We start from the raw sequence: 12,808 nt of genomic DNA, 5'->3' as shown, positions 1-12,808 counted from the left end.
AGTGAGGTTATGTTTACTGCAACTGTCACATGTCATAGATTTTGAACAATGCCTGAACATTAAGTTCTGTCTCAAGTTGGAAAAAAGAGCCAAAGAGACTCATGAAATGTTGAAATTGGTGTATGGAAATAATGCTGTAACTCTGAAGACTGTTTGCAAATGGTATGACCAATTTAAAAGTGGAAATGAGTGGATAGAAGATGAGCAACATTTTGGACATCCATTAAACTCAAAAACAGAAGAAAATGTGCAAAAAGTGGCAAAAAATGTTTGTTCATAAAGATGAATAATTATTTGAGAGCTTACTAAGGAACTTAGCTTCCTTCTTCCCTATGACAATGAGTCATGCATCTTGCATGGGCCCAATAATTTACTAATAAGATGAATGAGTGCAAAATTTGTTCCCAGAGTTTTGGGTGATGAACGGAAGGAAAATTGTGTGTCAGTTTGCACAGAGTTATTGTTTACAAAAGACAAACTAGTGCTTGAATTAGTGAGATAAAATTTTATTCAACATCACCTCACAATTTATATTGGAATAAAGTAATACACTACAAAAAAGAAGCACATGTTGCTGAATAGAAGCCCTGCACTTTATCAGTGGTATGTTCATGGTGCAGCCTTAAACCATTCACGAACACACACATCCCTGGTTCTCCTCACATGTCAGGATTTCATGAAACTAATGCAATGTTTTCATGTGCTCTGCTTCTCAACCTACAATTGTCATTACGTGACGATAAACATTTTTCAGGTAGGCTATTTTTCTAGCACTAGAGCAACAAGCTGTGATCTGGGCATAGTGGTACATGCCTTAGATTCTCCTTGCATGCTCTCACAAAAGACACAAACCACATAAGCATAATTGGGTGTGGCTGCAAAAACTTTCCTGAAGATAGCTGAAGTGTCTTCAGTAAATCAAGAGTTCAGAAATATGAGTAGTTTCATGCCACATCATTGATCAACTTTTCTCAGTTTGACATGATTAAGGCCACACAATTTGTGCAAGATCATACAATATCAAAACTGCAAAGATGATCCATTATGTATACTATTGCAAAACAAGAATCTGGAGGCTAGAGATTGCAAATATTTCACAAAATTTGTTAGCAACTTATATTGGAAGCTTGATAGGAGTTCAAAGTCATGTAATCATAGTGCAGGAAATGATTTTGACTTCAGCAAGGAAATTACCAGAAGTAATTAACGAGATGTAGAAATTATGTGATGGACAAGCCAGTGTAATGGGCTTTGATGCTACTCACAAGTGTCAGTGTAAATTAATTCAGTAGATTATTGCAAATGAATGATGCAATTTCATTAATGTTCCATGATGGCACTAAAAAAATCTACATAATACTCTGCAACTTTAGAGTCACACAGATAAATCACAAAGATTGTATCACTAATGCTCAGTGTGTTGCCCTTTTTATTCTCAGAGATTAGGTGTATGACCTAGTAGATCTCACACTTGATATAAAATATCCCTGTCAATATGTTTGGAAGTAATGTTGAATTGCACTCATAAATCCACTTATTTCTAAATAAAGGCAGATGAAGGAAAAATTATGAAAGGTTCAGTAGAAAAATAAACAGCAACAACATTTTTTGGAGGATGTGGATACCCAGAAATGTATCTTCTAAAAAATTAATGAATAGTAACCAATTTAGCATTTCTTAATTAAATTGATAGGACGTGTTAAATGGAAAATCCAGAACCGACAGAATATAAATACAAAGCTGTACAAGCATACATGACTATGAGAAAGATAGATACTGCCTTTAGAAAAATTAGTGACTTTTGGGGAAAAAAGTTGGTGCACAAATATAAAGAGCTTAAATGTTGAGCCAGTACTGTCAGTAGAAGGAAAGACTGAAAGATGTAAGAAATAAATAGAGGGGCTGTACGAAGTAAAAATAGTTGAAGACAATATTATGACTATATTGATCAAGGAATCACCCTCTCCCTCTTCCCCCAGTGACATTAGTATAGAGAATACATATAACCTTTGACAGGCTTGACTTCAGTCTGCCATCAGCAATGGAGGGTGAATCTTTGAGAATGCCAGCCAGTAATGTTGATGAAACATCAGAAAAGACATTAAATAAATGTTGGTCAAAGGTCCTGAGACAAACGCCAAATGGCAATACATCAGCAAGTTTCTACCAATAATCAACTATTTTGTACCGAGCGAGGTGGCACAGTGGTAGCACACTGGACTCGCATTCAGGAGGACGACGGATCAATCCCACATCTGGCCATCCTGATTTAGGTTTTCCGTGATTTCCCTAAATCGCTCTGGGGTGGTTCCTTTGAAAGGGCACGGCTGACTTCCTTGCCTAATCCGATGAGACTGATGACCTCGCTGTTTGGTCTCTTCTCCCAAACAACCCAACCCAACCATTTTGTACTCCCTGAAAGTATTTGTGTGAAGTATAACTTTGCGCCGAAAAGAAATATGAATAATGAACAGCACATACAGGAAGAAACCTGAAGTTTTTCTGTAGTGATGCTTCTGAAGAATTCTGAAAATGATATTGGTAGCTCAGATAATTAATGTAGAGATTCTGGATTGAACTGATAGACACAACTTGACTAAAGGTAGGGATAAGTTGTTAGGGCACATCCTAATGGGGAAGGGGGGGGGGGGGGGGGGGGAATAGTCATGTAGGTAACGTTGGGAAGTGGAAGTGGGTGGGGAGCAAGGCTTGATTGCAATAAGCAAGTTTAACTGTATGTAGATATGAAGAGATAGGATAGATTAACATGGGGAGCTGCACCAAACCAGTCTCCTGACAGAGATAACAACAGCAGCACCAGCAACAACACAACACATTCCTATGATAAAAAATATTCTAATGTGAAGCATGTACATTAAGAGTGTTTTGAATTAGGCCATGCACACATTGGGACTTAGCCAACTGAGGGAAGCCAGGGCAGGGCAGGATAGCAAAGGAAGTACTTTGCAACACATTGTGCACCCATATTGGGAGGCATTGTCTCACCCACCCCGTGAGAGCATGTGGTCTGTATGCCACCCGTCAGCTGTGTGGCCTTCGCACAGCAAGCTGTTCCAGACACTGTGCTGCCTTGCCCTGTTCTGTCCCATCCTCTGCCTGTTGCATTTACACCTGTGAGTCACAAAATCCTGCCCTGCCCTCTGTTAGTCACCCGCATCCCAATATTTGCCTGGCAGTAACAGTAAAAACCCCATAGTGCTCCTAGCACTACTACTATTCTTTACATAATGTTCTTGCTTTTTTTCCAGGTAATTAGGAACATTCCTGCATCACAAGCTCCAGAAGATCTGGCAGATCCTAAAAAATCTGTGCCTGGTGCAACGGGCTTTCTCGAGGTGACCGACATTGTGAGCAGAAAGCAGAGATACATTCCTATTCCACAGTGAGTGTTAGATTATATAAACCACACATTTTGGAAAAAAATGGTCACACATTATCAGAAATTCAGCTTATGGTACTTGAAGTTATCTCCAGCTCATTATTTCCCTATCTTTCTTATTCTTCGTCTTCTTAATATTATTGTTATTGTTGTTATTATTATTATTGCTGCCTGCCATATACACAATTCTTCATTATGCTATTATTCCATGATCACACCATAACACAGGGGTCTAATGGCATAAAAAAAGTTGGGATCAAAACTGGTGAAGTTGCAAACAAATATACATTAAACAAATTTATCTGTACTGTAAAGGCAAATAATTACTTCCTTGTCCAAGATACCAACATATTTGGTTGTGCATCCCATGTAACAACTACATGAAATTATTCTGTACAACAGGCTTATGAGGTAGTATTTCAATTCTGTTGTCCTGATAATACTGTGTTTACGTAATGATGCAAATGAGGAATATTTGATTCGAAAGGGATGTCATTATAGAACAGGTCAAGGAAAACCATAATACAATTACAATTTTAGCTACATAGGATATTTTGACAGTCAGAGCTTCTTTTGTTACATTCTATTTAGCAACAGTATTTACCAAAGTGCAAAGATTTATATTTTCAGCAAACTATGTGAAGGGGCAGTTGGGTCATAAATCAATACTGGACTTGAAGAAACATTTAGCTCTGGCCAGGATGATGTAGAACTATAGCACAAGTTTAAAAGAAATTTGACCAGGTGCTGGATAGATATGTACTTAGTAAAACCATTTATGATTGAAGGGACAGTCCATGGTATACAGTAACTGTAAAGAAACTTCTAAAGATAATATTATGAAAAATATAGTTGCTGCTCACCCCCCACCCCGGCAGTGTAGTTGTTTATGAAGCTGATGGCCTCTTCTTTCAATGAAAATTTCTGTCCTCTAAGCTCAACTTTTAGCTGAGGGAACAAAAAAGGCTTGCTTGTGGCTAGATCTGGTGAGTCAAGCAGTCCAAACAGCAAGTCATGGAGTTCCCCCAGGGCAACTGATGGGGTGTGAGATGGCACAGAGTGAGCAACTGTGGCACCCAGAGTGCAGTCAGTTTTCTCATCCCTAAATATTCAGTCAGTATGTGACAAACATGTTCTTCAGATATGCCCATAGCTTCTCATATCTCTCACGGCATAATTGATGGTTGTCTAATGCGATTTGGTGAACTTGATCGATGTGATCATATAGAAATTGACAGGGAAAAATAAGAGTGGAAGAAGATAGAAGTACTAAGATTAAAAAGGGGATAAGGTAGGGAATCAGTTTTTCTCCTCTGCTGTTCAACCTGCATAGAAAAGAAGGAAATTCAAGAAAGGTCCAAAACTGGGATTAATGTGCAGAAGGCAAGGATATCAATGATAGGATTCACTGATGACTGGTAGTGAAGGAGAACTGCAGGTGCTGTTGTATGGAATGGATGCACAGCTAGATCAGAATATGGGGTGAGAGTAAAGCAAAATAGTCGAAAGTGTTTCAGGGTGTATTCGACCCGGAACAACTGGGAGACCTGGAAAAAACCCAGGAATTTTTAATCGGGGAGAAAACTGGGAAAAACCTCGGAATTTTTTAGAATTCCAGGAATTTTTCATTGTTTTAGTTTTCAGTTAAATTTTTGTAATTTTGACTGGTAAGAACCAATACTTTAACAACGTATATTACTGTATCCTGCTACTGCAGACTAATACTGCAGCATTAAAATATGAACGAGAGAAAAAAATGAAAATAAAACTGAAATTGCAAAGGAAATGTGCCTTGTAAAATAACACAGTGCTCGTACAAGTGTCTGCCAACAGCAAAGTGTGTCAAAGGCTTTTTGAAGACTATGCAATGCTTCATAACAACAAATTGCCTCCGGTGAACGTGATGTCACAACTTCTTCTTCTTCTTGCGTTACAACCTCTGTAGGACCACGGGTAGCCCCTTCGTGGACTGCATTTTCCTCTTCTTCTCCCAGAACCTCTTCATTCTTTCTCTTCTTCTCTCCTGCTCTTCCGTTTCTCCTGTCGGCTCCACTGGTGACACTCTAATCTTTTCCTGTATTCTTCTCTGTCATTGATCTCCGGCATATTGGTCAGTGTATATTTGTTCCTCCAATTTTCCTTTCCTTCGACCTTGATTCCCAATTCCAACCAGTCCTTCTGAAGTTCAACAACCCACTTGGTTCCTGTCTTTCCCCTTGTCCTCCCTGTTGTTTCCCACTCTCTCTTCGTCATTCTGTCTATACTCATCCTAACTACATGTCCAGCAAACCTTGCCCTTTTGAGTCTGATTTCCCCGGATATTGTTCTCATTTTCTGGTACAATTCTTCCCTAGGTCTTCGCATCTACCTCTCTCCACCTCTTTTGGGACCTAGTATTTTTCTCAGTATTTTTCTCTCTTCTTTCTCTAGTTGTTCTGCTCCATTTCTTCCTAGCGTCATCGTCTCAGCAGCATATAATACTGCATTCCTCACCGTTGCCTTGTAGTGGCGTATCTTTGCCTCTGTGGATATATTCTTTTTATTGTACATGTCTCTCGTCATGCAGAAGGCTGACCTCATCTTCTTTATCCTCTCTGTTATTCCCCCCTTGCTCCTGTTCCTTCCTGTTATAAATTCTCCCAGATATTTAAATTTTTCCACCATTTGCACAGTGCCTTCCGGTGTTTCCCAGTCTGCAGTGGTATTTAATGTCTTTGTCTTGTTATAGGCAATCCTCAGTCCCACCTTTCTGGCTACCTTACTTTAGTTGTCGAGTTGTGTCTTTGCGTCTTCTTCCGTCTCACTTACTATTGCTATGTCGTCTGCAAAGGCTAGGCAGTCCACTTGAGCCCTGTTGTCCTTTTTGTCCCCCACACGGGTCTTTGGTATTCCTATTTCCTTGTTTATTGCTCTTCACTGTCTGATCACTTCACCCAGTGCTATGTTGAACAACAATGGTGAGAATCCATCTCCCTGTTTAACACCAGTCTTGATCTCAAATTCTTCTGACAGTGCTCCTCTGAATCTCACCCTTGCTTTTGTGTCTGTCAGAATTTCTTTTATGAGTTCTTGTGTAATGTTAACATTAGACTCATTTAATCAGTTATAAGTGGGCTCATGCACAAATGCGGTTGAGTCTTGTATGAGTAGTACCTTCTCCCACTTCTGGCTACAGAAATGTGACTGTTGGCTGTGTAAGCAGCAGTAGCAGCAACCAGCCACATGGTACCTGGAAGAATTTTACTGGCGCGCCCAAGCTGCCAGAGTCACACTTGCGCAGTAGGCCTGGATCTAGTGGGGGAGGGGGGGGGGGGGCGGGGGTGTCAAACCAGGCGGCAGTTTCGGGGGGGAGGGACAAATTCATATTCTTGAGGAAAAGAACCTTGTTTCACAAATCACCTAGAAATAAATTTTCCTGCAGATAAAATGGGATGGGGCTATACGAGCTGAGTGGAATAAAGCCGAACTGGTGAATGCCAACTGCTGCTTGTTTATGTGGTTGATTCAGTTTTTGAATGTTCACCGTTGTTATGATTACTAGCGAAATCCATAGATTCAGACTACTAGAGTGGAAATAAACAACTAACAGGAATAACAGGTCAGAAAGATTACGTATTATCTTCTCAGTGTATCCAAGAAAGTGAAATTGTGACAGAATATTTTTGGCCAGATCGCTACACTAGACAGGGCCAGTTGGCTAGCAGCCGCTTAAGTTCCGTTCTGAGAGTAGCGCGGAAAACGCATTGTATGAATACGTAATAACACCTAACCGGTGAACAATCACTGGATAACTAAACCGATGATTGTGGTAGGGTTAGTAAAGTTAACCGGAGAATGAGTTTTGACAGTGGTAGGAATAGTTACAGAATTAGTGATGACAAGACTGTTTGTTAGAATGTGAAAGGAGAAGAAACGGGGACATCACACAAATTATGGAAGAATATGACAATTCCAAATTTATACAAAAATTTCGTTCTGCTACTTTTCGGTCTCATGCATGAGAAACTGGAGTGTATGAATGAAATGTGAAACTATTTACTAACTTAAAGCTTTTTGCTTGTAGTAGGCTAAATAGGTATTTCGTGAATTTTATTCTGTCGTATTATAAAGATGATCATTATTGCCAAAACAGTCTCGCTTATTTGGTGTATGTTACAACTGCTCCAATATTAGAAAGGACTATTTTGTTTTATCCAGCACACAGTGACAAAATAGACGTAATCAGATCGAGAATCCATACCAGTCTTGGGTACTGTTTGTATTAACAGCTTTTTCAGTATTAAACAATGACATTTCTATTTTTCAGGTAGCAAAACATTTGACGAACTTTGATGAGGTAATAGTTCTTTCGCTGAAAGGAAAGCATGCCATGTAAAGCTGTAGCAAGATTAGAGAGGAAAATCGCTAGGACCTAAGGACTGAAGAAATGTGTACTGTCTTGCCTGTCTCTTGTCTTCACCGGTTTTAGGCATCCTGTATTTAATTTTATGTCACACAGAAGAGCAAGTTATTAACTAATAAGCAATAAAGAGTCCAGATTTTCTGAAGAGTTCTTGTTCTCCTGGTTACAAATAATCCTATCCAATATTAATCGACTGGGAGCAGGAGAGGTACTACACGACATTTTAATTTCCACTGTCCTGAAATATTTTGATGGCCTCCAGTACAAAATATACATGTTTGAGTTCCACAGAGCGAAATCCAGTGACGTGCGGTATAAGAATGTTGTTTCAAGAGGCGTGGCACTGCACTGTACACTTAAGACCAAATAACGTGTCTTACATTTACTCGAATATATGTTTTATGTATCAGACTCTTCAGGAAGATGTGTGCTACAAAATCAACTTATTCTTGAGAAGTCTTTTTTTTTCAGATCTATCTGAGTTATAGTGGGGCAGGGGGGTAGTAGTGTCCACGTGGCCCGTGTTTACATTTAGTGATTTTTCTGTTTCCTCTTCGTTTACTGCGGTCACATCAAATGAAAACAAGACGGATTTGTGTGTCCGGGAGCTATCAAGTGAATTATAATACATTCACATAATTACGGAAGGCTAAAATATGTTACTAGTTTCAGATTTTATTTTATTTTCACCTTTCTGACCATCAAGCATTAATCGCCTTGCAGAACAATAAACCTATTTTTGTCGGTTTGCTAAAGAAATTTGGTTTTTATTAAGCTTTCCTGCTGAGGCAGTCAATTTATTTGAAACGAAGTGTTTAATTCCACTCTGTTGGCTAGTTTCAACTGTTTGCTGCATTTCAGGTGCACATTTCCATCTTCTAGCACATACGGCATTATGCCATAATAAAGAACCAAACATGAGATAATACAGTACTGCTACTCCAAGAAAATTTATGTCCTGAAAACCACACTGAAAAGCTTCACATCAGGTCGAGGCCTATGTCATTGGGAATCTGGACGTACGAATGTGCATTTTAAAGTAAACTGTGCATTTTAGTATGGTTCACGAAATTCCAACACTCTTGGAGTATCCTCTGATGTCTTGTTTCTTTTATTACATTATGTAAGATCTTTTAATGTTTTACATATATGAACATATGCTCTTCCTACGTCACCGTAGCTGCGAAAGTGTGGTGTTGCCTCTTATGTGACGCTCTCTAGCAACTGCTGAAATGAATCTATTTCTAACAGGTCCCAGGAAAATATTGCGAATTGTTGTTCAAAAAGCGTGATTTTCAAAGTAAATTTCCTTTTACACAAGATGAACTATTTTTAAGAATGTACAATGAATTTCTTAAATCACAGAGCGTTTGCTCTCTCTTAAAAATCAACTCTTTGATGACAAGCCATGTAGAAGAATTTCGAGCCAAGAAGATCAGAGATTTATGTCGGTATTAAAAATTTTACTGGCGTATTTGTGTGATGTATCTTAATGTGTAACATGCGCTAAACAGATCAACATTATATGTGAAAGCTTAACTTCTCTTGTAGCTTATTAATCTTCAATACAAATATTATATGTGAAAGCTTTGATTTTCTTGTAGCAACACTATATATATTAATGTAAACCATTAACTTTTCCTGTTGGTGGAATCTGAATTTATAATTTCGTAATATGAAAATATGCAGCTTACCTGTTGCTGCACATCAAAGATCTTTCCAAAACGTGTTTCTTCCCCCTGAGTTTCGTTTTCTAAAGTGCCAGGAAATTCTATGCTGATGTATAAAACCATACCCATTCAAAGGATAAGTTTAACAGTTCCGAGGGAAAGTATAGTGTCACTTTTAGGACGGAAAAAGTGTATTTTCAACCTGGAGAAAACGTATTTTTAATCGGGAGATCCGTAAAAATACCGAGAATTTTTTTCCTTGTCGTGTGTGTTAGACCTCACACCATTGGACAGTAGGCACCACCTCATCGAGGGAAGGGTTTTCTAATTGGAAGGCCCATTGCCAGAATTCCTTATAGCACTGTGAACCATGTCATCTGCATTACATTCTTTTGATGTGGGTGTGACAAAATGGCACTTGAGACTAAGGCCATGGTGAATCACAGCCCAGACACAATAAGACTGATGGGGCTGTTTCTGGCGTTGGTAGGCTTCAAACCTAGTGACCACAACATCTGTGCAGCAGCAACAGTAGGCAGACAACAGTGAGCATAAATTGTGAAAAGACAATGAAGAAGGTTCCTGTAATGGGGCCAACTGCCACAACATGTGGTAAAAGGCGGGAGAAATCCATAATAAAACCAGTGCACAACATACCCCCACATCCGTCACATATTCGTATACATCCGAATTTTCCACCACCTCAAACAGCAGGAATGTAGGAGAAAACACAGCTGGAGGAAAAGGTAGAGAGAGCAATGCTGGCACAGCTTGTCACATGACCGTAAGAAGTTCAGTCTGCTGTTGCATCAAAGTTTGAAGCAGAGCTTTCACATCATAATAAGAAAAACCCAATGTGAAAAGCCATTGCGCAGTGAAACACATGAAAACCCAATTGTATCCTTCTTGCCAGTGTGTTCTGTCTACAAGACACACAGATAATAATGATCACAACACTTTATTACTTCAAGAATATAGGTACAGCAAAGCGCTTGCCACAGAGTGGCTGGCATACTACTTCAAGGCACATCGGCTAAGAGTAAACATAGGACTGAGAATTAGGCCTGCCAGGCCCAACTCTATAAGCCCTCAGCTGGCTGATATACTGTCACCACAGAGAGGCTGTGCGTGCGACTGAAAGTGGGGGCCTCTGCCAGTGCTTGTGTCTTACGATTTCTGTGGTGCGCTGTACAGCTGCTTGCCCAGATCGTGGGATGGAATCTTACGTGGGTCACTACTGGTTTATTTGTTTATTTTCTTTCTGCAAAATTGTTGTTATGCGTCAACCTCTTGTATAAGTTATATGAACTTTGGGCACAAAATATTTTTTCTCTCTTTCTTTATTGTTCATTTCCAACTGAGAATTGCCATAAATCGGTTTTCCTAGTGTGTTACTTACAGTTTCGCTGTTTTTGTGGGTGTTTTTCCCCCTTGTTTGTATTGAGGTGTCGCACTTATTACTTTCATCATTTTCATTGCATGTGCATTTTATAAGATTTGTTCACCAAGCACAGAGTTTCTGCCACCATTACCTGTTGTTATAGTTGTGCGGTGTTCATTTGTTTTGTTGTGTATTTGTTTTAGATGTGACATGCATATTTGATGTGCAACATTCACAAGATGATTATTTGTACACCAAGTCATGTATTTTTCTTGTGCCAACCCTTAAACTTCAAAAAATAATACTTAATGTAAAATTCAACAAAGTTTGTTTGGCATATAAAATAATACCCAGCTGTGCAATCATAACTGTAAACAACATGACATGTGCAGCACAGTGAACAAAACATAAAGCCAAAATCATGTGGGTGAAGCAAGAAATCTGGTATCTTTACTTCAAAAAACAAGCCTTGAATGTTGTACTATACAGATTGCATGTAGAATTAGCATATGATATAAAGTATAGATGATTCTTTGATAAGTTAATGCACAGGGTTAAAACATATGCAGAACCATAATGGAAAGAAAACCGATAATCCAACAAAATAAACGCACAAAAATGGTAAGTCACACAAATGCCCATCGTCACAACATCAATATAACAAACAAACCTTTCACAAAAGGGTGATTAATCTAACAGACATAAATTTATCTCAACAGGAATGCACCCTGCTTGGAAAGGGTCCCAAACATAACATAAACAGTGGTGTCCCACAGAACAATAGAGAGTATCGTGGCAGAAACTGAATACATCAAAAAGAAACAAGAGAGACTGAACACATCTGAATTCAATGCAACTTAACAAGAGAACTAATCACCACAGAAATAAAACACATAATCCAAGAGAACAAAACTACTTTAAAAGAAAAGATAACAACAACTGAAGATAAAATCTGCAGAAAGGTACACAAAAAATTAATGTAGGAGAATGCCATTATCACAAAATCTGATAAGAGCAGTTCAACGTTGACAAAACATTAAAATTCATCCAAAGCAACATCACATGATTCAACAAACCGATACTAAAGAAACATGCTTGTTTCTCCTACAACTTCAGAAAGCAATTCCAATTCAAAAGCTAGCAAAGTAAAGCTCTGTACCTTTTGTGTATGTATCTGTCGATGACGCAGCACTTCTGCCTTTTGGTGAGTTGTCTCCTTTAGTCCTAAATAATTTGTTATACAGAAAATTCTGAAAAACTTAGAAACAAGTTTCATAGATATGCATGTTAAAAAAATGATACAGAAGGACTTTGAGGTCCATCCCTCTAAAATCATTGCCTAAAATTCACAAATCAAATATCCAGTAAGTCCACTGATAAGCTTTACCAATGCACCGATAGACTACTTAGCCAAGCAGACACACACAATGCTACAAACAATATACAAAAAGATTAAAAACAGAAACGTAAAGAAGCCAAGTGACTTAATAAAAAAAATAAGAAACGAAAACGTACCAAACACAGAAATATTAATTTCATTTTACGTGTACACACACATTTCAACAGAAAAAAACCACCAACTTCATGGAAAGAAAGTTAAGAGTACAAGGAAACATCCCTGCAAAAAACATACAAGAAATATCAGCCATAACCAAATTCATCACAGGATAAAACTACTTCATATTCAATAACGAGTTTTACTCTCAACTAGACAGACTGTGTATTGGATCCCCAGGCTGTGCCTTCTAGCTGACATTTTCATCAATCCCACAGAAAATGAAATCTTCAAAAACCAAATAAACCAAAGCAGTACAAGATAAAATATTGGTATAGATATTTAGACAATATACTTTGTGTAATAGACGAATCACAGTCTTATATAAAAGAATTTCACAAGGACATAAACACTACTCACCCACAAATACAGTTCACCATTGAAACATAAACAGTTGAAA

The 12,808-nt window shown here is 38.4% G+C and overlaps 1 protein-coding gene across 1 annotated transcript in view; it reads left to right on the top strand.

Annotated features, from left to right (window-relative positions):
• Nucleotides 1-12,808, top strand: part of LOC124804710 (von Willebrand factor A domain-containing protein 8) — a 256,617-nt gene that overhangs the window by 193,555 nt on the left and 50,254 nt on the right. The window contains exon 25 of the mRNA XM_047264969.1: nt 3,270-3,403. Within this exon, the coding sequence (XP_047120925.1) occupies nt 3,270-3,403 (134 nt within the window). The remainder of the gene's footprint in view (nt 1-3,269; nt 3,404-12,808) is intronic.

Source organism: Schistocerca piceifrons, chromosome 7, assembly GCF_021461385.2.
Source record: "Schistocerca piceifrons isolate TAMUIC-IGC-003096 chromosome 7, iqSchPice1.1, whole genome shotgun sequence".
Lineage (NCBI taxonomy): Eukaryota > Metazoa > Arthropoda > Insecta > Orthoptera > Acrididae > Schistocerca > Schistocerca piceifrons.
Note: the sequence above shows the minus strand (reverse complement) of the source record. Positions and strands in the feature narration are given on the sequence as shown.